Below are 27,909 nucleotides of genomic sequence, written 5' to 3' on the forward strand. Positions count from 1 at the left end.
TTAGATACGCTCTCGGACTAAATATAAAATATCTTAAACTGTGTTCTGAAGATGAACGGAGGTCTTACGGGTGTGGAACGACATTAGGGTGAGTCATTAATGACATCAGTTTCATTTTTGGGTGAACTAACCCTATAAGCAGCGAGTTACGTCGTTGTATGGGAAATGCACTCCAGACTGGTTTTGTAAACTGGATTAGCCAATTAATTAAAAAGTTCTGACTAAAAGAAGATGACTTTTAGGGTGATTTTGGAACGCCTCAATCCTCATCTACTAAATGGAAAAGATTCTTGTTGTTTTGAGTTCCATGGAAGAAATAAAGTAAAGAAATAATGAAGGTGGGTAAATAATGACAGGATTTTCATTTTCAGGAACATAAACTCTCAGGAACAATAAGCCCCTTAAAAGCTAAAAAGGGCCATTATTCCTCAGGTGGTGGCATTATTGCCCATAGCTTCTTCTTCAGCGCTAGTTTATATAGAATCTGGTACCCATCATCCCATGCATAGAGCTGCCGCTCCTCAGTATTGTATTTGAGGCTGGAATGGGCCCCGTAGCGCCTGGGGAAATAAATCAGAGGGGCCTCGCCGCTGCTTACCATGTCATTCACATCAAACACACACTGCACACGCGAGCGGCTCGGCGGTTTGGTGTTGTAAACCACATAGACTGTGCCGCAGACAATAAAAGCTGCTTCAGCGTTGTTTCTTGGGCACGCCGTGTCCCACATCTGCTCTATATCCAGAGAGTTAGAGTCCATCTTAGCAAGATTTATAGTGTCTCCAGCCGGATACAGCGCCCATAGCCCATCCTCATCCGCCACCAGGTCCACCAGCGTCTCTGGATTGAGTTGGTATACTGGGCTGCGGTCCTCCATAGGAAGCACTGCACTGTCTGCAACCGAACCGTTCTTGAGGTCATATTTAATAACTTGGAGCTCTGAACTTTCACTGATGTAATAGAGAAAGCCATCATAGACTGCAAGACCGGTCCCATTCCATGCGGTGGGAACAGTAATCTGCCTGCCCTTTGATACGCCTGATGATGCAGAGAGCTCTCGCACTGAGTTGAATTCGTACAGCATGTCGTCCGATGTGCCGTTGAAGATATAGACTTTTGCTGATCTGGCATCTTTGGTCCAGACACCTTTCGGGCTTCCCAACCGCTTAAGGATTTTCATTGCTTTTAAACTGGATACAATGTTCACGCACACTGTCAAAGAAAACAAACATGATTAATGTCACTAGGGAGCATACTATGATTAATATTGTAAACTCTGAAAGCAATTTACACAGACTGCTTAGTCTGCACAAACACTGGAGGACAGCATTATGAAAAAACATTTTTCTTTTCTTTTTTAAATTAGTTTGAATGCGTTTTGTTCTTTATGAAAGAAATACACCTAGAAAACTTAAATGTGAAAATTGAGTTAAAAAAAGGAAGTTAAAACTAAAGTAAGCCTGAACATTATTGAAAGATAGACCCTTAAATGTCATGTATGCTTCTATAAATGTGCAGGATTGTGTGAGACTTAACAAGCTTTATTGTTAATACATATTGCCAGCAGCCATATCACCCTGCAGCCCAAGACTGGTTTCCCCCTGAAGCTAAGCAGGGCTGAGCCTGGTCAGTACTTGGATGGGAGACCAAATGGGAAAACCAGGTAGCTGCTGGTAGAGGTGTTAGTGAGGCCAGCAGGGGGTGCTCACCCTGTGGTCTGTGTGGGTCCTAACACCCCAGTATAGTGATGGGGACACTGTACTGTCAAAGAGCACCGTCCTTCGGATGAGACGTTAAACCGAGGTCCTGACTCTCTGTGGTCGTTAAAAATCCCAGGATGTCCTTCGATAAAGAGTAGGGGTGTAACCCCGGCATCCTGGCCAAATTTGCCCATTGGCCTCTGTCCATCATGGCCTCCTAATAATCCCCATATCCTGATTGGCTTAATCACTCTGTCTCCTCTCCACCAATCAGCTGGTGTGCGGTGAGCGTTCTGGCGCAATATGGCTGCCGTCGCATCATCTAGGTGGGTGCTGCACATCGGTGGTGGTTGAGGAGATTCCCCCCTTCTATATGTATAGCGCTTTGGGTGTCTAGAAAAGCGCTATATAAATGTAATGAATTATTATTATTATTATTATATTGATTTTAATATACAGGCCATTGGGAACTATTTCTAAGAGATTATTCAAAGACAATTTATTAAAAATGTGTTAGGCTTTATTAGTTTCTCCTGTCATGATTTATCATATTTTGTAGGTGAAATTGTATTAAAAATAAATTGAGTCAGGGTGTTCTATAAAAAATAAAAAATAAAAATATTTAGTATTTAGTAATATTAAATACTCTCACCTAAAGGATTATAAGGAACACCTGTTCAATTTATCATTAATGCAATTATCTAATTATCTGGTCAAGACAATCTCCTGAACTCCAAACTGAATGTCAGAATGGGAAAGAAAGGTGATTTAAGCAATTTTGAGCGTGGCACGGTTGTTGGTGCCAGACGGGCCGTTCTGAGTATTTCACAATCTGCTCAGTTACTGGGATTTTCCCGCACAACCATTTCTAGGGTTTACAAAGAATGGTGTGAAACGGGAAAAACATCCAGTATGCGGCAGTCCTGTGGGCGAAAATGTCTTGTTGATGCTAGAGGTCAGAGGAGAATGGGCCGACTGATTCAAGCTGATAGAAGAGGCAACTTTGACTGAAATAACCACTCGTTACAACCGAGGTATGCAGCAAAGCATTTGTGAAGCCACAACACGCACAACCTTGAAGCGGATGGGCTACAACAGCAGAAGACCACACCGGGTACTACTCATCTCCACTACAAATAGGAAATAGAGACTACAATTTGCACGAGCTCTCCAAAATTGGACAGTTGAAGACTAGAAAAATGTTGCCTGGTCTGTTGAGTCTCGATTTCTGTTGAGACATTCAGATGGTAGAGTCAGAATTTGGTGTAAACAGAATGGCCCTCATTTATCAATTTTGCGTAGAAAGGGGGTATATGTTGGCGTAAGATTATGCTTCCACTCCTCTCACCGCCTGATTTATGAAACTGTGCGCACCTCTGCAATCCAGGGCCCTCATTTATCAACAGTGCGTAGAAAAGGTTCTATATTTCGTCGTATGACTGAAATTTAGAATGTGTCTAAGTACAAGAAAATCCGTATTTATCGAACGTGCGTACACAGTTCTTACGCACATGAGTAAGCAATCGTTGTTGATAAATCCCACATGTGCGTAAGTGCCATGCTCGTTCACGTTCACAGTCATTAGCATTCAGAAACGCCTCCAAAAAAACATATCTGGTGACAACACATCCCTTTAAAAATCACGAGATTGTTTTTTTTTTTCTGTCACCGCAATTATGGCAAAAAGAGGAACTTCACAAACACAATATGAGTCAATCATTTTGACGTTCACGGCAATGACAATGACGACAATGACGTTTAACAACAACAACAACAAATTTGCAACACAAATGATTATTTGTCTAGCAGAGAACAGAATGAAACACTTTTCTATTTACATAATTAAATTTGTTGGTTTATGATGGTGCTTTTATGGCGATGTGGGTGCAGTCTGTGGCTCCACATCTGTTTGGAAATCTGGCGATAGCATGCAAGCCCCATTTTATTTTGGCTTGTTGAGGATTTCAGTAAGGGAACTGTGGGTTGGGTCCAAGTAAATAATTGCATCCAACATTTGTCACAACTTTTTTAGGGTTAGAAACCAATTACACAATTGTGTTTAAAATGACTTTATATCTATATCTATATATCCATCCATCCATCCATCTATAGATGAAGATATATAGTCATTTTAAAGACAATGCATAATTTTATATATAAATTTAGTGTCAAATAAATTTAGGACGATCATTCGAATATACTCCCAGGTTTCTACTGATACAAAGCCACAGGTTAATTGCTGAAGTAACCCTTTACATGCTGTTTTATGTGTAGTATCGCTGTTCTACCACTAGTTTCTCTGCGTAAGCATGCTCAGAGGTGTGCTTATATTTACACACATTTCTACGTATAAGTACAAGTTGGTAAATCCCACACTTTGCTTGAAACTGTTCTTACGCACTCACTACGCACAGAACTGTGCGTACGCACCCTTGATAAATCAGGGCCCAGGTGTACGCAATACTTGCCCTTGATAAATGCCACGGCTGAAAAGGATCGTTATTAGAATAACACGCCCCTATATATTGAAGTCTCTGCCTCCCCCACGCCCTCATTTTATGCCATGGACACGGAAGACGGCAAAGAAGCAAAACTTCTCCGACGTGGAGATCGGGCGCGTCTCAATCATCTTACTAGTCCACTAGTCAGGGCACTGATTAGGACATAAGTCAATAGGCTGACTCCCTGATCAGTGCCCTGACTAGTGGACTAGTAAGATGATTGAGACGCGCCCATCGAGACCATCACAATGGAAGTGGAAAAAAAACGAAATTGTTTTATTTGGGAGTTTAAAGAGTGGGATTAAAGGCACCCAAATAAACAAACAAATATTGATATATTGATAAATCTCAAAGTCACCATGGGTTTGGGTGTACGCAAGGTGTACGCTGGAAATTTGATGTACGCACTTTTGATAAATGAGGGCCAATGAGAACATGGATCCATCCTACCTTGTTATCACTGTGCAGGCTTATGGTGGTGGTGTAATGGTGTGGGGGATGTTTTCTTGGCACACTTTGGGCCCCTAAGTGCCAATTGGGTATCGTTTAAATGGCACAGCCTACCTGAGCATTGTTTCTGACCATGTCCATCCCTTTATGACCACCATGTACTCATCCTTTGAAGGCTACTTCCAGCAGGATAAAGCCCCATGTCACAAAGCTCGAATCATTTAAAATTGGTTTCTTGAACATGACAATGAGTTCACTGAACTAAAATGGCCCCCACAGTCACCAAAACTCAACCCAATAGAGCATCTTTGGGATGTGGTGGAACGGGAGCTTCGTGCCCTGGATGTGCATCTCACAAATCTCTAACAACTACAAGATGCTATCCTATCAATACGGGCCAACATTTCCAAAGAATGCTTTCAGCACCTTGTTGAATCAATGCCACTTAGAATTGGTAGAAATAGAAAGGTCAAACACAGTATTAGTATGGTGTTCCTAATAATCCTTTAGGTGAGTGTGTATATATATTTATATATAAAATGAATATATATAGCAATCATCCAATCTTGGAAATGCTAATATGCTATTTTAATTATTTTTCTTAATAGTAATATAATTTTTTTAAGATTTAAATTTTTTTTTTTTATTTAATTAATCAAATAGCAGCGCAGACATTGTTAAAATATATTTATTTCAGATAACTGCTGTGTTTTTATATTCATCAATGAATCCTGAAATAAATGTATGGTTTTCACAAACATATTAAGCAACACAACTGTTTTCAAAATTGATCATATTAAAGGGTTAGTTCACCCAAAATGAATTTCATTAATGACTCCCCCTATTGTCGTTCCACACCCGTAAGACCACCGTTCATCTTCAGAACACAGTTTAAGATATTTTATATTTAGTCTGACAGTGTATCTAAGTGTATGCACACTATACTCTCCATGTCCAGAAAGGGAATAAAAACACCATCAAAGTAGTCCATATGTGACATCAGTTAGTTAATTAGAATCTCTTGAAGCATCGAAAATACATTTTGGACCAAAAATAGCAAAAACTACGACTTTATTCAGCATTGTCTTCTTTTCCGTGTTTGTTTACAAACCTCAAATAAAGATTCAAATGGTCATGAATCAGCTTAGTGATACATGATTTGGATTGTGTGTCAAACTGCCAAACTGCTGAAATCACATGACCTTGGCGATCCGAATCATGAATCAATACACTGATTCATTTGAAAACAAACGCGGAAGAGAAGACAAAGTCATAGTTTTTGCTTTTTTTGGACCAAAATGTATTTTGTATTGTATTTACTGTGTTCTGAAGATGAACGGAGGTCTTACAGGTGTGGAACGACATTAGAGTGAGTCATTAATGACATATTTTATTTTGGGTAAACTAACCCTTTAATAAATGTTTCTTGATCGTTAAATCAGAATCTTAGAAAGAACCGTACAATTTTGAACCGTAGTATATATAAATATTTTTTGTTTGAAAATAAATAAATTTAATGGACTGGAATTTTGTCTTCAGCCTTCATTGGATCTACTATATAGGTGTCTGATAAACAGGCATATGAAACAAGAAATCATTAATCTGCTTTGAATCCAACATTCTGGACAACAAAATAGGCCAGAACCCAACAATTGCGTAACATTAAAGGTCCTGTTCTTCGCAATCCCATCTTTCAAAATTTAGTTAGTGTGTAAAGTTGCTGTTATAGCATAAATAATACCAGTAAAATTATAAAGCTCAAAGTTCAATGCCAAGCGAGATATTATATTTAACAGAAGTTCCCTTTCAAAGCCTACAGCGAACGGCCGGTTTGGACTACAGCCCTGCACTTCCTGCTTTAATGACGTCACTAGAACCGTTTGTTGACTAACCCTCTCCCCACAAGAATACGTAAAAAAGGGGCCGTGTTCTTGTTGATCTCCCACGTGGAGAAGAACGCACACTGAGTGATTTGCGACACTTTGTGACACTTGATTCTTTGTTCCTTGTTTCCTAATTACCAGGACACAGCAAGTTTCCTCTAAATAAATAAATCCTCAATGTAAAGGCAGCCAAGCATTAGCAAAAAAAACATTTTCTACCATTAAAGCAAATACTTGTTCAAGTGAGATCAAACACCCGCAGCACAATCCCAATATGGATGAGTGTAATTGGGATGCTAGTTCTCATAAAATACAAATGTCTTAATCAAAGCATATGCTTTTTGTTCAACCTCTCGGTCTTGAATTGCAGCCATTCACTCTCCCAATTAGATTTTCCAGTATTACAATTTTCCAGGGAGAATTCTGGAAATATCCCCCTAAACTGGTCTGATTTGTAATGTTAGGCTAAATATAGTCTACCTCGACCAAGAGTATGTCTAGGCAAAAACTGACAGTACATGATCAAAAGTTGGGCTTCAGCTGTCAAAACCTGATTTCCCCGACTCACCAGAGAGCTCGAAGAAGTCTTCCTTCTTCTTCTCTTTGACAACCACATCCTGTTCCACCATTTTGTCTGCTGCTTTCACACAAGGCTTAGGTGGATTCTTGGTTTCAATATAGTCCATCTCACGCTCCACGCGGTCTACCCGTGCTCCTGCGCCCTCCATGTCCAAACGCAGTTTACTGTGCTCCTTGCCCAACTTCTCCAACAGGTCTGCAGCCTGCTGCCGGAATTCCTTCAGGTCGGAGTTGTACCGGTTGTTTTGTTCATGCCACAGGGCAATGCGTTCCTGGAAGAAAGACAAATACACTAATGAGTCACGTAATTGTTTAAGATGATCCGCAGCCAGATCAAAAAGTGCAGCAAATTCTTTCCAAATGTTGAACTTATTCCAGTGGTGAATCATTTTATGTGCTTTATTGAAAGCCTGCTGGTAATGATGGTTCAGAAGTGCTGAGTAATTCTAGACAGCATGTGTCAGCATCTTTTTCCTAGTCAAAGGCAAAATCAATTGTTATCTGAACTTAGGAAATGGAGAACCTAAGTAATATCTGAGGCTATCAGTCAAGGGCTTAAAATGCAATACGTATTCTTTTAACGAATTGTGAAAAATCCTTGCCTCTACAATTTTTCACTGGTTCTTGCAGAGTTGAAGGAATCGACAATTGTTGATAGCCTTCAGGTCCACAAATCAGTTATATTTTTATGCAACTATTTAGTGACTTGATTGTGCATAAAATTATTATTATAAAAAATTATTATCAATGTTGCAAACAGGTGTGCTGCTTAACATTTTGTTGAAAGCATGATGCTTTTTAGGATTCTTTGATGAAAACAGAAGTTCAAAAGAACAGCAGTTATTTTAGAAAAATTATTTTTAACATTATAAATGGCTTTATGGTCACATATCGATTAATTAAATGCAACCTTGCTAAATAAAAGAAATAATTTTCTTCAAGTCCATTAAATACAGGTCCTTCTCAAAAAATTAGCATATGTGATAAAAGTTCATTATTTTCCATAATGTAATGATAAAAATTAAACTTTCATATATTTTAGATTCATTGCACCCCAATTGAAATATTTCATGTCTTTTATTGTTTTAATACTGATGATTTTAGCATACAGCTCATGAAAACCCAAAATTCCTATCTCAAAAAATTAGCATATCATGAAAAGGTTCTCTAAACGAGCTATTAACCTAATCATCTGAATCAACTAATTAACTCTAAACACCTGCAAAAGATTCCTAAACCTTTTAAAAACTCCCAGCCTGGTTCATTACTCAAAACCGCAATCATGGGTAAGACTGCCGACCCGACCCTGTCCAGAAGGCCATCATTGACACCCTCAAGCGAGAGGGTAAGACACAGAAAGAAATTTCTGAACGAATAGGCTGTTCCCAGAGTGCTGTATCAAGGCACCTCAGTGGGAAGTCTGTGGGAAGGAAAAAGTTTGGCAAAAAACATTGCACAACGAGAAGAGGTAACTGGACCCTGAGGAAGATTGTGGAGAAGGACCGATTCCAGACCTTGGGGGACCTGCGGAAACAGTGGACTGAGTCTGGAGTAGAAATCTCCAGAGCCACCGTGCACAGGCGTGTGCAGGAAATGGGCTACAGGTGCCGCATTCCCCAGGTCAAGCCACTTTGGACTACAGAGAAGCAGCACTGGACTGTTGCTCAGTGGTCCAAAGTACTTTTTTCTTATGAAAGCAAATTTTGCGTAATTCGGAAATTAAGGTGCCAGAGTCTGGACGAAGACTGGGGAGAAGGAAATGCCAAAATGCCTGAAGTCCAGTGTCAAGTACCCACAGTCAGTGATGGTCTGGGGTGCCATGTCAGCTGCTGGTGTTGATCCACTGTGTTTTATCATAGGCAGGGTCAATGCAGCTAGCTATCAGGAGATTTTGGAGCACTTCATGCTTCCATCTGCTGAAAAGCTTTATGGAGATGAAGATTTCGTTTTTCAGCGTGACCTGGCACCTGCTCACAGTGCCAAAACCACTGGTAAATGGTTTACTGACCATGGTATTACTGTGCTCAATTGGCCTGCCAACTCTCCTGACCTGAACCCCATAGAGAATCTGTGGGATTTTGTGAAGAGAAAGTTGTGAGACGCAAGACCCAACACTCTTGATGAACTTAAGGCCGCTATTTAAGCATCCTGGGCCTCCATAACACCTCAGCAGTGCCACAGGCTGATCGCCTCCATGCCACGCCGCATTGAAGCAGTCATTTCTGCAAAAGGATTCCCGACCAAGTATTGAGTGCAAAACTGAACATAATTATTTGAAGGTTTACTTTTTTGTATTAAAAACACATTTTTCTTTTATTGGTCGGATGAAATATGCTAATTTTTTGAGATTTTTTGGAATTTTGGGTTTTCATGAGGTGTATGCCAAAATCATCAGTATTAAAACAATAAAAGACCTGAAATATTTCAGTTGGTGTGCAATGAATCTAAAATATATGAACGTTTAATTTTTATCATTACAATATGGAAAATAATGAACTTTTATCACATATGCTAATTTTTTGAGAAGGACCTGTATGTACAATGTAACATCCATGTGGCTGCCCCAGGGGTATTTTGCTCCAGGTTAACTGCTCTAGCTGACATTAATTTTACATGATTTTGAATCAAAACAAACTTTGTTTTGCATAAGTTTTTTTACTCCATAATAATGAAATATGTTTTGTCTTTATATACTTTGGGACTAGATTAAAATATATATGTATATATTTCTAAGCAGAAAAAAAACTCTTAAGAATGGGCATTTAGTCTTCTTGAACCATACCTCACACTTATTTTAATAACACCATGTTCAGTGGACTCCTGCTGATTCAGGTAATCAAAATAGTCCTGGCTGTCTGCATATGACATGCAAATTGACTGAATAAATGCATTATTTTAATGAAGTGTCAACTTAATCATGAGTAATTATTTTGCTTATTGAATCAGTGTTGTGACTTTTTTAGCACAGATTCACTAAGAACAAAAGTGCTAAGATAAACTATTCTGTCAATCAGGGAGATGTTTTTCTGCTCTGGGGTACAACTTCACTTAGTGTACAAAAAAGACTACAGTACATCTTAGGTAGACACGAACCAGCACTTGCTTAGAAAAAGACATTTTGTCTGTTGATCTAAGATATGGTATGGTTCTTTGGTTTGAGAAGTCACTGCTGTGTCTGAGGGACTGGGTTACTTCAGAGTGTCTGTACTCTCCCTTTGAACAAACTGTGCTTCAGATATTGCCAACATTTTCAAGTGTTGTCGAGTTGAATAAATGTCAAAAACTCTCCGAACTAGAATTGTTTCAGAGTTTTGACATTTGTCCAGAAAAGTGGATGCCTCTGTAAAATGGCTGAAAACTAGCAGGACTGCAGACAGTATTGAAATGAGACCAGATTAACCAAAATTCTCTTACCTCCATTGCGAGCATCCTGTTTTCCAGGTAGTTCATCAGGCCCTGATAGTGGTACTGACCTCTGGAATGAGGCAAAACGGTCAGGAGAATGAAAAATATGGTGGCTTTCATGGTGGCTTTGGATATGGGACGCTTTTATGTACTCCACAAAACAAAAGCTCTCTCAAAAAAGATGTGCTGCGGCTGCTTATGGAGCGTCCTTGTCTTCTGTTAAGTGTGTGAGTGCTCACAAGGAGAAGGGACCAAAAAACAGGGACTTCCAGGGTTTCAAATTCGCTGGCTCTCACTTGGCTGGAATGTTTTTACTTATACTGAGGGAGGAGCCATGTATCTCTGGCCTCTTTCTGTCCTCAAAAGAGAACCATTTAGTGTTGCTGAAGAAAATGTACTAATGTCTATATAAGAAACCCTTTTTCACTATAAAGAACCTTTTAGTAATAGACCCTTTAGCAATAGAAAGGTTTCAAGGATGTTAAACTTTCTTCATAGAACCATTTATTCCAATACCCTTCAGAAGTTTTGACATGCTCTGACATTTGTGCTTTTCTCAGTTGCTTATAAATACTAATGGCAAAAGTGTCAACAATCCCATTTGTAACTGTCTAACCTCCATCCAAAAGTAATACTTTCCTCATGTTCGCTTAATGAGGAACTTATTATACATGGATCAGGAAATCAAATCATCCTGCTAATGCAAATACCATGGAAAGGGCACTCAGTTTATTTAAAGTGAAATGCAATTGAAGATCCCTTGAAAGTCAAACTTAATAAAAATTATTCACATATTGCAGTTTTTTAAATATCTTGATTAGATATCTCTTCATGACCAACAAAGTACATTTTCCTCAATGCTCAAAAGAAAGGCTCTGAGAACTGAAGAATGTTGTTAGGAAAGAATGTGGTATTTGACTGGGTCAATACTGTGAATAAAAAATGCTTTGTATTGTTTTTTACCTTCTTCATTTTCAGTATGCTCTTCAGGTTAAGTGAGTGAAGAAACTGACCTTTTGTTTTGACAGACAAATGAGCTCTATCAAGGATTCACACAACCTGAGCACAATACCATATATCCAAGGACAAAATGTCAATTTCAACACTTGTCATTACAATATGCTATGTGTAACTGAGGAAAACTAACATAAAGTGCAAGACCCTGAATAAGTGGGAAATACTCAATATTCAGACAAACAAAACAAAAAGACCGTTTTTTTCTCATATTGTTGTAATAAACGTATCTCTGTAATTGTTTACCATTCCACATAAAGCCCACCTCCACCGAAAAAATAAATCATATGAAATATGAGATATATGGAATCACTGAAATTATGTTTTAAGCTTTTCCTGTCTTTCTGATTTTCATACTACTTTAATGTCTCACTTGTGCAGCTGGTGTCGTCATGACAACACTATCAGTTTATTGCAGACTGGGGGCCATGAAACTTGTTGAGCCATCAGACATTTTATGTCATTGACCAGATCTGCAGTTATGCAGTATTTTTGATGCTGTATATTTACACACATGCACACACAAACATATATTAGGCAGCAAGTGAACATTTTGTCGTCAAAGTTGATGTGTTAGAAGCAAGAAAAATGGGCAAGCGTAAGGATTTGAGAGAATTTGACATGGAAAGGTCCAAATTGTGATAGGTCCAAAACTGCAGCTTTTGTGGGGGGTTCCTGGTCTGCAGTGGTCAGTATCTATCAAAAGTGGTCAAAGGAAGAAACAGTGGTGAACCGGAAACAGGGTCATGGGCGGCCAAGACTCACTGATGCACATGTGAAACGAAGGCTGGCCCGTGTGGTCCGATCAAACAGAAAACTGTAGCTAAAATTGCTCAAGAAGTTAATGCTAGTTCTGACAAAAGGTATCAGAATACACAGAGCATCACAGTTTGTTGCTTATGGGGCTGCATAGCTGCATACCAGTCAGGGTGCCCATGCATGTGAGCATCAGAACTGGACCACGGAGCCATGGAAGAAGGTGGCCTGGTCTGATAAATCATGTTTTCTTTTAAATCACATGGATGGCCGGGTGCGTGTGCATTGCTTACCTCGAGAACACATGGCACCAGGATGCACTATGGGAAGAAGGCAAGCCGGCGGAGGCAGTGTGATGCTTTGGGTAATGTTCTACTGGGAAACCTTGGGTCACATGTGGATGTTACTTTGTTACGTACCACCTACCTAAAGGGGACCAACAAAATATTAGAAAGGTGTGTGCATTACAAAATATTACACACACACACATACACACACACATATATATATATTTATATTTATATTTATATTATATTTATATTATATATATATATATATATATATATATATATATATATATATATATATATATATATATATATATTATATTTATATTTATATATATATATATATATATATACACACACACAGCTCTGAAATGTCTCAATGTTAAGAGGTCTCTTAATTTTTTTCCAATAAAATAATAATCAGTAAAAATCTACAGTAAAATATACCATAATTTACTAAAAGAAAGAAAAAAAAGCAAATCTGTTTCAACACGGTTAGATTCTTTCAATTTGATCATTTATGTCCACTAGATGGAAGTATACGCAAGCTGCAAAAATGTGGTTGTGGATTACCTGCCTCTCCAATGCATGGTTCGCATTCCATTCCACTCAGAAAATGTTTACATTAGGTTTTACATTTGGTTAATCAATTTTATGAAAAAATATATCATCATGAGACATGTAAAAAATAATTATATATTAAATATGACAAATACATATATTTTTTAATGATAAATGATCAGTGTTAGAACCAGTTAAAGCTGGACAAAAAAACACATGAATTTCAGAATGTCTTATTATTTGGTTTGTCTCTCTTTTGCATTATTGACAAAGCTGCATGAACTCCAAGAGTTTGTGTAAAAACTTTGTAAAATGATAATGTTCTCCAGTGTGATTTGAGATTATTCAAAAGGCATCTTGAGCTTTAATGATACAGGAGTCACATGATCAATGTAAAAAAATAATAATAATACTTATTTCATCAGTGGAGAATCTTACATATTTCTTTATTATTTTAGATCATAACACTTCTTTGGTTGAGCTTCAATAACTTGTGGCCCCACTGTATAACAACTGTAAAACTATACAAAAACATTTGTGCTCCTGTGTTATTTATAGAGTCATTATGAAAAAGACAGCCTGACTGAGATTATGGAGCCTGCAGAGACGCAATTCTCTCGTTGAACACTTCTAGCCCCTAAAACGCAACCTAAATACATATGAAAAGAAAGATTTTTATTGGGTTGAAATAATGATTGAGTAGGTCAGAAAGCATGACCACCTAGTGCCAGGTCATATAAAAGAACAGACTGTGCAAAAGCACCATAAATCCCTCTGCCTCTTGTAAATAGCTTTAATACACCCGAGGCGCCAAATCACTTGACCTGTGTTAGCCTCAGCGTTTGGGAACTTTCTGCTTGACTGAATGTTCCGGACCCACCCCCTCTCCTCCCATTCTCTTGCTGTCAGTCCAGGTAATAGTCAAGGCATAATTAGCAGCACGCTCTCTTGACACTTATTTTGTCTGACTCCAACTTCGAGCCCACTTTGTGGACTTAATCAGGTTGTGGCCCTGAGCAGCCTGGACCTTCCTCTCCACTCCCAGGATTCAGTGAGTGGCCATTGCAGATGGCTCTTCAAAGGCACTAAAATGGGTGTTGGTTTATTATAACTCGTTATATTGGTGTGATTTAGGTCTGGGGAAAATAAAAAATTTCCGATTTGTTGTGTTCTTCATTTGAAAGGTTTGCTATTGATTCTTTAATTCAATCTTTTAGTTGATCACACTGATAAATCATATTCATAACTTAGGTAAGTTTTTTTTTTTTTTTTAAGTGGGGCTGAAAATTAAACATCAGCGAAATGGAAAAGCTGTACGGGAAACACAAAAGCACAAAAGGCGAAGAGTCTCTTTGCATGTTTTCTGTACCACTTTTCTGTAGATAATTTAATATCTTATTTAAGGTTTATTAAGATGAGGGTTTAATTGGATGAATCAATTCGGGAGTTTGTATATCAGAATTTAATTAAATCATTCAATATTGATTCCCAGTTCTGTTTTCTGTAGGTGGGAAACAAATTATTGTCACAAATACATTGAAAAATTTACCGTTATTGGAAACATCGGACTTAATGAAGCATGATTGTGAATGATGCCGTCTCCTTATGGGTCATAGCGTAGGAACATTTAAATAAACTTAACTGAATTATGTGGTGTTTATGCAACACACTGAGTAAAAAATGTTGCATCTCTTTTACCAAATCCATTTTCGAAATGTCATCACGCCCCTAATTGGTACGTTAAACTACGTGTGTTAGGTCAGCTTTTCAGACATCAGAGGACAGTTGGCACAGCTTGGAAAAGTTCTAACAGAGACGCATTCATTTCGGAGAGCACACACAGTACAGGCCTCTTGTCCAGCGGGTTGGCCATTGGAAATAAAGACACAGTATCTAGACATGTCCACAGAGAGCTAAATCCACAGGCAGACATCCCAGCACAGGAGCTCCCAGCTGCCTGGCGAGCTGTACCCCCCACACGGTCTCGGCTGTCCCACAGGCTACGTCAGCAGCCAGACTATGCCACCTCTCTCTCCTCACTGAGAACCAAAAACAAACTCTCTCATCAAAGACAAACCTGTTCGCTCGTACCCCACACATGTTCTCAGACGAGCAAGTGGGCTGGAGCAAGTTAAGCACAGCGCCTCTTTTTAGGCCCCACTACAGCTGGGAGCCACTTGTGGGTTCATATGGGCCGCTGGTCAACGGCCAGCCGCCATGGGGCGTCCAGCTTCTTTGGCCAAGTTGAGACCTTAATGTCATATTGCCAATGCTCCGCTTGTTCTTGCTCTAAAAGGCTTTGTGACGAATGGGGGGGGGGGGGGGGGAGATCAGGCTATGTACTATTATATCACCAAGCACTAATTACACCAGCACTTCTATCCACAACAGGGCTCGACAGCCAAACATGTTGTCTCACGCTCTACTCCAAACAGCACAGCTCCCAGTGCTTGTACAGTAATATGACTAATATATGTGGAATGCTTTAGTTTGTTCAGTGAGCCCTCAGTGTGCGCAACATAATACAATTAACAGTATCACAGGCACAGTTGTTCTTCAGAATTGAGATGATGGATCTGGTGGAAAAAAAATGTGTTTTTAAAAATGTAATCCTATTTTTACAAGTCTCGTCAGGATTTAGAGATTAGGCTACTAGTATTTGCAAAAGCAGGTGTGATGAAATTTTAATTGAACCACATCAGGGACACAGGAGATGGACCATCATAGAAAAATGACCACTCTGCATTTCTTGGTGATGATTCATTCATTGTGTGATTCACATGACAAATAAACAAACAACTCAGGAGGTAAACAAAGATTGCTTAAGTGGATGCCAAGTTTTTAACCCACTCAAATAAACAAAATTATTTCAATAAATATCAGTTTATTTTGCTGAACAAGATTGAATGAAAAAGTAAATCTGATCAATTAAAATGATCCGATCTCCCCTATAACGCCTGTGGAAAGTAATTTGCTGTGTCCCAATTTGTTCACTCATACAACACCCTAAAATATGTACTCTTGTTGTGGTGTGTAGGAGAAAAGCAGGCAAAGTTTGGGATATACTAGAGTGTCATAAAATTGCATTTTGCTGCATAGTTAATATGCATTCTGCCGGCCTGCAGTTTTACACTCCACATTATTATAATTTACACTACTAAAAAAGTTATTTCTACTGTATTGGAGAGGAAACAGGAAGCACGTTGATCTGCTAGTGAAGGGTCCTTCGTGCGAAGAGATTATGTTTTTAGTTTTTTTTTGCATAATGATACATTTAATATATTGGCCAAAGGTATCTGCTTTGCGCTTGTGCTATCTGAATTCTTAAAGGGTTACTTCAGCGATTAGCATAAGGCTTTGTATCAGTAGAAACCCTGGAGTATATTCAAATGATTGTGCTTCCCCCACTTATATCCCCCTAAGACAAGAGATTTATGCATTTTATTTCAGGAAAATTCCTCCTTTCAGGAAGAGAGATTTCAAAAGTTTCAAAACATAAGTTGGACGTTTGATGGACGTTTGATTTCTGTGTCAAAAACGTACGGTTTCTCACAAGTTTCGGAAAGTTTTTTTTCGAGTATGGGTTTGCGTGATGTCATATGGGACGGAAGTTCCTTGTATGGGCTCTTCTCCCGGAACCAGAGTGAGGGAGCAAATGTACGCCCATAAACACGCTTTTCTGGTAAAGGGCGGCTGCACTGCAGTCACAGGAATTTTCGAAATCAACAATGTCACCAAAGAAGTGCGTTACGCCTCTCTTCATCAAACTGCACTGGTTGCCAATGGCTGCTCGCATCAAATTCAAGGCGCTAGTTATCGCCTACAAAACAACCACTGGCTCTGCACCAATATACCTAAACTCACTTGTTCAGACTTACACACCCTCCAGAAGCTTGCGTTCTGCGAGCGAGCGGCGCCTCGTGGTTCCATCTCAAAGAGGCATGAAATCGCTCTCACGGACATTTTCCTGGACCGTTCCCACCTGGTGGAATGACCTGCCGATCTCAATTCGTGACACATCTTTTCCAATTGCACCTGACCAATACAGAATAGCACTTACTGATCACCACAGCAACGACCAAAAAGCGTACACTCCTGGATCATATCTACGTCTCTCATCCGGATTTGTTACATAGTTATCATAACTATCAAAATCCAGTGTTCTGTATTTTGCGTACGTGAGTTTTTGTTGTAGATGGCTATTGCTGCGCGTTTAGCTAGAATGCCATACAAAACCAACCCATTGGGCCACTGAATCTGCATTAACGACAACAGCTGGGGCAACAGCCTTAGTGCTAATGGGTTGTTATCATAGCTATCAAATTCCAGTGCTCAGCATTTTGCGTACGTGAGTTTTTGTTGTAGATCTCTATAAAAAAAAAAAAAAAAAAGTGTACTGTGCTAATTAATTGAGATTTCTTACAGCTCTTACAGGGTTGGCCTTGTCCGTTTCGTTGCTTCTATTACTCTCCCCTTTTTTGTAAGTCGCTTTGGATAAAAGCGTCTGCTAAATGATTAAATGTAAAATGTAAATGTGGCTATTGTTGCGTATACATCAGTAAACAACATGATCTTTTATCAATGCAGCATGCAAAGTATGGTGTGTGTTTAAATACATTTGTTTAGCTGACCACTATAGGTGTTTAACTAAATGAATTATTTAATATTAAACCTAGGCTAGGTGCCGTTCACACAAAGTAGTAGTGACGTGCAAAGTAGTCTGACGTGCAAAACCGTTCCGCTTGCTACTGTCATAAACCAAATCATGTCCTCATAAACCATGAGTAAACACACGCACATGTTGACAAGTCACTAAGCAAATAGTTACAGTACCACATAGAGACGTCCTGCTATTGCTGCTGCTCCTGTTCAGTTTCAGCCTCCAGATCAGATTCTGGACCATATATGTAGAGTTGTATCTGATTGATAGCCATGGTTTATTTAGGATAACTTTTCTTTTCCACGTTTAAGGATCTCACAGTTTTCAAAGACGCTCTCAAAGCCGTAGCTGCATGTGCTTGTGGCTCTTTAGCTCCTCCCAAACGGTACGCCTCCAGCCGCTCCGGAAAGACTCGGTACAGCCTATCTTTCTTTTATAAATATAACAAAACTAAAGACTTTTCGGAAATATGAAGGGTGCAATACTACTCTAAAGGTACTCAAGATTGACATAAGACTGAGTGTTTCACATTATTCTAATCCCACATGCTATTTAGGATGAATGGTATGCACAGCTGATTTGTCCAATTAATTCAAGCACAAAACCCCTAAATATTAACCTAATGTTTTAAAAAAATAAAATTAATAGAATACAACAGAAATACACAAGTCTGACTTGTGTGATATAGTTTAAATCTTTAAATATAAACGACCTTGAATATATGCCTTTTAGCAGTTTAATATGGTAAAAAAAGCACTGCCCAACTGTGATGATTGTGAGAGTTTTCTTTTTATTCTGAAGTCTTTTAAGAGGGAGGATGGTGTGAAAAAATATTTACAAAGCAAATACATAGTGATATTGTTGAGCCTAACCACAGGATCGGGGAGGAGGTAGAGGGGGGGAAAGAGAAAGATGAGGGCATGTTAGCGAGGAAGAGATGCTGCCACACAGGCAGACTGTCTGGCTACAGCACGATCCCCAGCACTCAGCATCACATGATTCCAGAGGTCAGAGGTTATCCCCGCTGATGAATATCAGATTGAGGCCAGTAGCACTCACTAAAGAAAAGGAGTTGTTTTCACTCCCAGAGGCTGGAAAGTTTATTTCAGGAATATATTCTGCCAGCATGAGATTGTAAACCTGTCCCACATTGGGAAAACTATGTCCACAAATTTTCTCTTTTCCGCAAATGGTATTATTTAGCAGCTAGAGTATCTACATTGTTTTTTTCCCTTTAAAAGCATAAATGCAGTTAGGAAAAATATGTAAAAATCAAGATGTATAGCATTTTTAAAAAAAACAAAAAAACAATACGATGTTAACGAGCTGTATCTTGTATGTGTGGCTTAATCTTTTTACACACAAAACTAATCCTGGTTTACCCTGTATCCCTAATATTAATACATCATAATTCAAGCTACGTTAATAGAATTATCACAGACACACATCACTGGATTTTGAGGAAAGCCCTTTGATTATTGCAACCATGTGGAGAGGAAGGCCACATAATGAGCTGCAAAGCTGGTACAAATGGAGAACTAAGCCAGACCATTACATCATGCCACAACCTCAATATATTCTCACCTGGCCGGGATCCCATGTGGCCGAATATACTTCATTTTCATCCCTTTATCTTTCATGCCAGACACAGCAAAGGGCCTCATCGCAGCAGGAGCTGAGAGGCATCGACAGAGGGAAGCCGAGCAACTCTCCATCCAAATGACCCGGCAGACACCCCATCATCACCCAGCAAAAGATCACTTTCCTAAAAAGAGCATAAATGGAGGTATTGCTGTAATGGCTCTGATATTTTTGACATTTATGAGCTCTATAACAAGGAGAGGATTGAGTGATGGCGCGGTGGCTGGCTGAGAGGCCGAATAGGGAGTTTGTGTGTATGGGGTCTGCACAAAGCCGTGTCAAACCACACCACATACCATCACCAATGGGAGAATGAGAAATCCATTTGGATTGTTGACGCTGAACTTTATGAACCAGACAAGGCAATATTTCAGATTTTTCTCCTTCTGGCTGTCTCCATCTCACTTCTGTGTTACTCCTACTTCACTCTGAAGTAACTGGAACTCATAATCAGCCGTTTCAAAGGAAAAGCTGAGTTAATGTCTGTAGGCGATCGCTGCTTGTGAATATCAATGTATTTTTAAAGCAGACAGGATCTTAAAATATTGCTTGAGAATAACTAATAATGTTATCGCGATGGCAAAGAGAACCTATATGTGGTAGTATTGTAGGGCAACATAGAAATACACATTCTGAACTTATGCTTTTATTTAAAAACACAAATAAAGCATTTAAAATGCCTGTGACATTTTGTGTTTTGAAAGAGCTAATTGAAACTATCCAAATAAGCTAATTCAGCGATCATCTAAGAGAGTGAAAAGCAACACAATTGAGTGTGCTCACTTATCTTCACCTCTGCTCTCTCAGCAGCATCTCTATACACAAAAGATTTCCATGTCAAATACATGCAGCAATATTGTAATTTAAATTGATCAGAGAATCTTGATAAAACTCTATCATGGTTTCCACTAAAATATAAAGAAGCACAACAATAAGATTGATGAAAGTGACACTAAAGAATGGAGTAATGATGCTGAAAATTCAGCTTTATCATCACAAGAATACATTTAATTTTTTAATATATTCACATAGAAACTTTAACAATATTTTACAATATTACTGTTATTTTGATCTAAATTTTTTTATAATTTTAAAAATCACTGATTGCAAACTTTGTGCATGTGTGTGGTCCAGATAAAACCATACATTTTGAGGACAAAATGTCCCCACAAAGATGGCAATATCCAAAATCCTACGTGTGGGGTCATTTTGGTCCCCATGAGTAAAACATATTAAATTAGACTAAATTATGTTTTTTGAAAATGTTAAATTGCAGAAAGTTTTCTGTGATGGGTAGGTTTAGGGTTAGGTGATAGAATAAACATTTAGTACAGTATAAAAATCATTATGTCAATAAAAAGTGTCCATAATACAACAACATTGATGTGTGTGTGTGTGTGTGTGTGTGTGTGTGTGTGTGTGTGTGTGTGTGTGTGTGTGTGTGTGTGTGTGTGTGTGTGTGTGTGTGTGTGTGTGTGTGTGTGTATATAATTATTTATTTATTTTTTTTCACCATTTTACAAACAAAGGAATATTACCAGATGAAGCAAATTATTATTAATTTTTTTAATATTTTAATTTTTTTATTATTATTTTTTTTTGGGGGGGGGGGTAAGATTTCAAGTCTAAATTATTATTCAACAACACTGAATCAACCTACTGAACACTAGGTTACACAAACATAACAAAAAAAACTAAAGTGTTAGATCACAAAGAAAAAAAAAAACGTTTACAGATTAACTGTTGCAGATAACTACTTTTTAAATTCGTAAGACAAAAGTACGGGTCTTACGCTGACAATCTGATAATTTTCAGAAAAAAGCTGATTTCATCGATCTGTTTACTCCATTCCCCAGGCGAGTTCAGCATTCATTTTCTCATCAGTCTGTCGGGGGGTACCACAGCCCCTCCACTTGTCTTATCACTCAGAGCAGAGACAATAGGGGCAGATTTACTCTGATTAGTGCTATTAGTTCTATCCCTGTCTCCAAATCACAGATGCTTGACATGTTTCTCATAACGGCCCAGCACAGTGGCGCTGAGCAGGGAGGAGGACTGACGGCTGCTACTAGACATTGTATGCTACTAGATAATGTATGCATCACTGGATGCTTTGTGAAAGTGAAACGTCATTGACAGTTTGTACTGTGGTCTATAGGGTGTTAAACTGCATAACTGCGTATATAAAACACTGTCAATGACTAAGGGGAGACGGGGCAGTATGAGATGAGCCACGTTTTAACATGCACATTGTGTCTGGATGCCTGACTCAAATCTGTATGTGCAATTGCCTCTAATTGTGACATTGATTCAGGGAGATCTGCATTCTTCAGCCTCTTACGGTTTTCCAGTGTGGGTCTCAGAGTCTGGGGAACCATTAACACGATACCAATCTAAACCAATGGCTCCAGTTCGGGCCTCCCACGGTCTCCGAAGGGCAACCTGTCCGACCTCAAACTACCAAAATACCTCCTTCCCCCTTGGTTTTTGTGGACAGAAGGGCATTAACGTGAGCAGTGTGTCATTGACAGATGCATGTCAGAGCTGGGGCAATTATGAGGACGTTCTCAAAGACAGCCAGTGTCATCACGTCTCGCAGTCATCGTTCTGAAGTGAACATACCCAGCCGCTGTGCATTTGTGAGGTAATTAACCTAATGATGCAGCTATGAGATTTATAATATGTCTTTCCTCGGGGCGTTACTTTGCAGTTTTGGAGTTGGGGAGATTATGAAAATGAAGAAGAATGCCAGTTGGAATTGCGGTTAACTATGATGACTATATATATAAATACAAATCACCTAGGATTATTTGAATTTGTACACATAAAAATCACTCAGCATTCTAAAACAAGGAATGCTTTTACTTTTATATATTACTGTAAGTTTTTAATCAAATATCAAACAAAGTCAATATTTATTTTATAAGCAGAGCAGCATTGGTTGAAAATCAAAAGTCATGACACGTTAAACGGGACCTGTTATGCAAAGTTCACTTTTATAAGGTGTTTGAACACAGATTTGTGTCCACAGTGTGTAAAAAAACCTGTCTATAATAGTAAAAATCCACCATTTTTTTTTTTTTATCCCATCAATCATCAAAATCTGTCATAATGCACTTTCATATTTCTGGTTTCATATTTCCCCTACTCTTACATTAGAGTAGGGGAACCCTGCCGCCCCCATGTTGATGAGCAGCTCTTTTAGCATAGACACACCCCTGAGTGAGAAGCACAGAGACCACCATTTCTGTTAACTCACTGTATCAGCTAGCTAGAGCTATGTCATTAAGTTGATCCTGAAAGAGCTCACCATCTGGTAATTCATAAATGCACATTTATTATGCATTGTAGTGAGGTGACAGGATTTTTTACGTTTCTACTCAAGCATCACAACAATTTAAAGATTAATATTAGGGATGCACCGATACTATTTTTTTCAGAATTGATCCAATACCAAAAATTCTGAATATTGGCCATTACCAATACCGACCTGACACCAGCGCATCTGTTTACAATTTTTTTTCTTCAATATAGAATTTCTATACCTCAGTGTGTTGAACTGAATCACAAACAAATTAAAAACATATATAAATCACAATCTATGACAAAAATTCTACTATAAACTAGATTGTGGATAAACTAGAGTATTGGATAATTCAGCAGCAAAAGTTACTCTAGAAAAGACCGCACAATAATTGAATAAAATCTAAACATTTAGTCGGGGAAATTTAGTGGGCAATAAATAATTGTGAATGTGTAGCAATAAATCTGATAAAATGTTACACATTGTTGTAAAATACATTCATGAAAAACAAGATCATTCTCTCTCTCTCTCTCTCTCTCTCTCTCTTTATATATATATATATATATATATATATATATATATATATATATATATATATATATATATATATATATATATATATATATATATATATATAGGGCCTATCTCTCTCTCTCTCTCTCATAGAGAGAGAGAGAGAGAGAGAGAGAGAGAGAGAGAGAGAGAGAGAGAGAGAGAGAGAGAGAGAGAGAGAGAGAGAGAGAGGCCCTATATACTAAGAAATTATTATTTATTTTAAATGTATAGTGCAGCTTTTTAATGAGGCAGCAACATATTATAGATAGGGCAGAATATGAAAGGCTATTAATAATCTTTCATTATGCAAAAATATAATACGAAAGGCTTCAATACAGTGTCATGAAGTGCTTTTGCGCATCCCGTGCGCAGGATGATGCGCTTGAAGCAACGTGAAGTCACAGTGCGAAGCCATCCATCCGCATTGAAAAGTTCAAAACACTAATAGTATAGCCTATCTATCTATGCAATAGTTTATTAAGCCTTTTCTTTTAAGAGTTAAAAATTCCATTTATGGTGCATGTGAAGAACAATAAAATCTCTACTCCAGAGATTAGAAAGTTAGCCTAGAAATCTAGACGCACCCTAGCGGCAGCAAATTTAATTTGCCTGCAAACATCTTGATGTTGGTCTGGCTTGTCAGGCTATTAGAAAGTAACACAATTTTAAAAAACAGCAATAAACTCCAGTAAGATTAAGTCATTTTATGCGAAACCATAGACCGTTATCTAAATATCAAGCATAATTACAGGAACTTTGAATTATCTCTGTAGCGTTTCATCGTGTTGGCTGTCGTAACCTAATGCGACACGCAGTTTAAAAGCTGAATGGAGAATGACTGACAGACACAGCAGATGGAAACATTTACGTGAACCTGAATTTAACGACTTAAATATTTATCTGTACCTCACATTAAACAATGGATTGGTTTAGAACATTTAATATAGTGCACGAAGCATTGATATTTTATAATGTTTTTGTGCCTTTTGTGGGGTACTGGAGCTTAACAATAACACAGAATTTTATACGCACAGTATCGGATTTGGGTCGGTCCTGTCTGACCGAAATCCGATCGGGCAAATAATGTTACGGTATTAACATGAACATGACGGTACATGGTAGTCGATGAGGTGAATCAACGTAACGCCACAACAACTAACGTTTCATAAATGTATTCATAAACCATGTTCAGAAATGGGTAATGCAGACTAAAAGTTGCCGACTTTGGTTCAAACATGTAAGGCTGCATTCCACAACTGGTTATTTCTGACATTTTGGCTGAGTGAGATTTCCCTGTTTTGCTGTTGACGGAGTATCCAAACTCCGAAGCTTGTGGATCCGCCCTCCTCTGAAAAGGGAGCAGGGAGCAGCAATTATTTTTGCATTTTAAGGGACACTGCTCACACCCAAAAAATGGGCAAATTTGACAAGCTATACATTCTGGGGACAACAGAGATTTATACAACATTTTGTGAAAGGGGCATGATATGTCCCCTTTAAGGAGTAAAGAAATTACACACATTTATTTTAAATCCCGCCTCATTTTCGCGGTCGTCCACGGATCGGCTTGAATGAAGATGATTGCATTTATGGGAAGACTAATAAAACAATTAAACAAGTCACTTAGATAACACAATCATTTTGTCATCTCAATTTAAACATGAAATGACCCGAAAACATGACAACTCTGGGGGTTTAGTAAGCAATGGGGGAAATTGAATTGAAGTCGCAAAAAGTCAGAATTGTATGATTGCATTTCGGAGAAAAAAAGTCAGTCTTTTTAACCCTCATAATTAAACTTTGAGAAAAGAAGTCAGAATTGTGACTTGTGAGATGTAAACTTGAAATTGTGAGATAAAAAGTTGCAACTGTCGTTTAAAATGTTTTAATCTGAGGAGGAAACGAGCTTCCATAATTTTGAGATATTATTGATGGAAAATCTTTTTCACAATCATATTCATCTAACTTAAAATAAAATACAAAAACCAAGTTGCTTTTAATTAATGTGAAGATGTTAATAAATACGTTCCATCTGCTTTTACTAATTCTAAAAAATAAGGTGAACACAGCACGTATAATTGCAGGCACATCTTTCTATTGTAACTGGACCACCTGTCGGCCCAACAATGGAATCCAACAGCGTGGGCGAAGTGTTCTGTCTTAGCAGGAAAACCAGTCTTACGCTATCCTCTCTCCCTCGCTCTCTTTGCATGCAGAATGAGACAGAGGAATAGACAGAGACAGGAGCATCGTTCTCATTCCTGGCAAGGCCTTCTGTGTCTTACCGGAGCCTCCTTGTCTGAGCAATAGCTCCCGCTCACAATTTATAGGAAAATCAATCGTTGCTCACTGTCTGTGTACTTTGCTCATTCCAAAGCTTTACAGTGCTGCACATTGTAACATAAGCTTGGAGAAACTTGTCAGGCTCATTTATAATCCAGAACACCACAAATACAAGTGGGGTTAAAAAGAGAGTGGGATAAAAGAACAGAAAAGAAAACTAAGTTGCCAGGTGGGGACCTAGAGACAGGCGGATAAATAATAATGCTAATAACGATAATAAACAAAGAGAGCACTTTTCAGACAAATAGTACTATGTGCCCCTTAAAATATCCCACGAATGAAAGGTCTGGGACAGATTTAGACATTTTACTTTGAGCTCATCCAATCTTTCACCCAATAGACAGAAACGAGACAGGATTGAGCCGTTACCATAGAAACCGTTGTGTTTGGTGGCGACTGGTATCAGTGGGGTTGGGGCTGCGCAGAGCTGTTTAGAGTAACTCGGGTTGCCATGAAAAAATCTGAAGCATGCACAAAACATAATATACAGGGACTCAGCGTCGCCCAGGGAGAGAGTCTCTCTGTCTGCTCTGCTCTCTACAGGTGGCCTTGTTTGGAAATGCTGACAAATAGGAAATGTGGAGAACTATGGCTCATTCCAAACGTCCACTGCGATGGACTTGTGCAATGTCCAGGTCTCATAAAGAACCACTTTTTGTGTCTTACTTCATGGTTCAGTCATATGGTCTCACATAAATAGAAATGCATATTGTGTATATGTGCTGTATGGTAGGACAACAGGGATAGTTGCCACTTGGGCTACAGCATATCTTATACAGTATAAGGTTTGGAGTCAGCCCATGCATAAATGCTTAATTTCTCTGGGGAGTTGGTTTCACAACTAAATGTGGTGTGTGTGTGTGTGTGTGTGTGTGTGTGTGTGTGTGTGTGTGTGTGTGTGTGTGTGTGTGTGTTCGTTCAAGTTCAATCCTCCAAACAAAACAAAATAAAAAAAATGTATTTGTAATAGCTGTTGGGAATAGACATGAATAATAAAACCACATTGGTACATGGTGGTTCAGCTGGATTGAGAAAGGCATTTTTTTGTATGTTTTTTTTTACTGATTATTATGTTCTTATAACAATGGTATTTTCATAAGTTTCATAAGTTGTCACGTGTGTTTTATATGTAGTAATTATAAGCAATTATTATTTTATTCAGGTCAGTTATGATATAATTTACTGCTGGCCCTCCAGCGGTTAAAAAAGGAAGTTCAGCATTGTTTTGGTTGTGCTTCGGCTCTGCGTGACTGTGCGGATGAATATGATTCGCCGATCAAATAGTATCGATCTGTGGCAAATATATTGTGTTTGGAGTGGTAGTAAATTGTTCTCTCATAACTACGAAAAGGACAAAAAATATCCTACTCCTCATGAAACATTCACTGGCTTAAGAAGGGATAACCCGTTTAGAAAAGATCTCAAGCTGACTAACGTTAGCTGAAGACGTTACTACGACGACAAGGTAGACATCCTTTAAAATAAATTCCAGTGCAGCGCTATTCAAACAACCCATAATGAAATGACCCTACACAATAGATAATGTTTTACAATTATCTGATATTAAGCTACATATGGCAATTTTATCTGATCAATAAAATACCTTACTTACCCGTAAAGTAATAAAAACATCATCTCCGACTCCGCGTCGCATTTCAAATTCCTCAGTTCTCGCCCTCCAAAAAGCCAAGCAGTGTTGATTATCATTTAATTTCGAGTTTGGTCGAGTTTTCTTTTTGCCAATAGACTCTGATCTGGTCGGCACTTTCTTTAAATTGGTGGTTCCCCAAAGGTTTGAGATTTAGAGTGCCGTGTCAACCTTCCTCGTTCGTTGTGACAACCAACCATTGCACTCCCACACCGGAGAACTCTTTGCACAATTTCCCGCCAAAACCATCCCTACAGGTCTTCAATTGGCTTACAATGAATCAGGGTAAGACAAAACAGGTTTTGGAAGAAGGATTGATGATGCACTGACTCATTTACATTTTGTTCATTTTAAACCAAAAATGTTACATAAGTGTAATTTTTGGTTAAAGATTTCACAATGTTTGTCGTTTCATAAGTAAATAAATATATTTTAAATAGATATCGTGGATGGCTATGTGCTTAAGATTTCATACCCTATTTCATACCTCTCATGTCAGTGTCATAAAGAGTGATCGTATAGTTGTTTTCTTTTTCTTTAAATCGTTAGTCATAGCCTAATAATAAATACTTATTCAGCAAGAATTCATTCAAAAGTTAGCCTACAGTAGACTTTGATTTCA

The 27,909-nt window shown here is 38.4% G+C and overlaps 1 protein-coding gene across 3 annotated transcripts; it reads right to left on the reverse strand.

Annotated features, from left to right (window-relative positions):
• olfml3a (olfactomedin-like 3a) lies at positions 1-27,544 on the reverse strand. 3 transcript variants are annotated; one of them, XM_067446180.1, is made up of 6 exons: positions 27,252-27,544; positions 19,381-19,561; positions 12,582-12,714; positions 10,528-10,588; positions 7,103-7,385; positions 1-1,212 (listed from the first exon to the last, which is right to left on the reverse strand). In XM_067446180.1, the coding sequence occupies exons 4-6, from the start codon at positions 10,561-10,563 to the stop codon at positions 422-424; spliced, it is 1,110 nt and encodes a 369-aa protein (XP_067302281.1). In that variant the 5' UTR covers positions 10,564-10,588; positions 12,582-12,714; positions 19,381-19,561; positions 27,252-27,544; the 3' UTR covers positions 1-421. The 3 variants fall into 3 exon arrangements, with proteins under 3 accessions (XP_067302281.1, XP_067302280.1, XP_067302279.1); XM_067446179.1 differs by lacking the exons at positions 12,582-12,714; positions 19,381-19,561; positions 27,252-27,544 and having other exon boundaries at positions 10,528-10,806; XM_067446178.1 differs by lacking the exons at positions 10,528-10,588; positions 12,582-12,714; positions 19,381-19,561; positions 27,252-27,544 and having other exon boundaries at positions 7,103-7,773.
• Between the last annotated feature and the right edge of the window lie 365 nt (positions 27,545-27,909).

Source organism: Pseudorasbora parva, chromosome 6 (genome assembly GCF_024679245.1).
Source record: "Pseudorasbora parva isolate DD20220531a chromosome 6, ASM2467924v1, whole genome shotgun sequence".
NCBI classification, from domain to species: domain Eukaryota; kingdom Metazoa; phylum Chordata; class Actinopteri; order Cypriniformes; family Gobionidae; genus Pseudorasbora; species Pseudorasbora parva.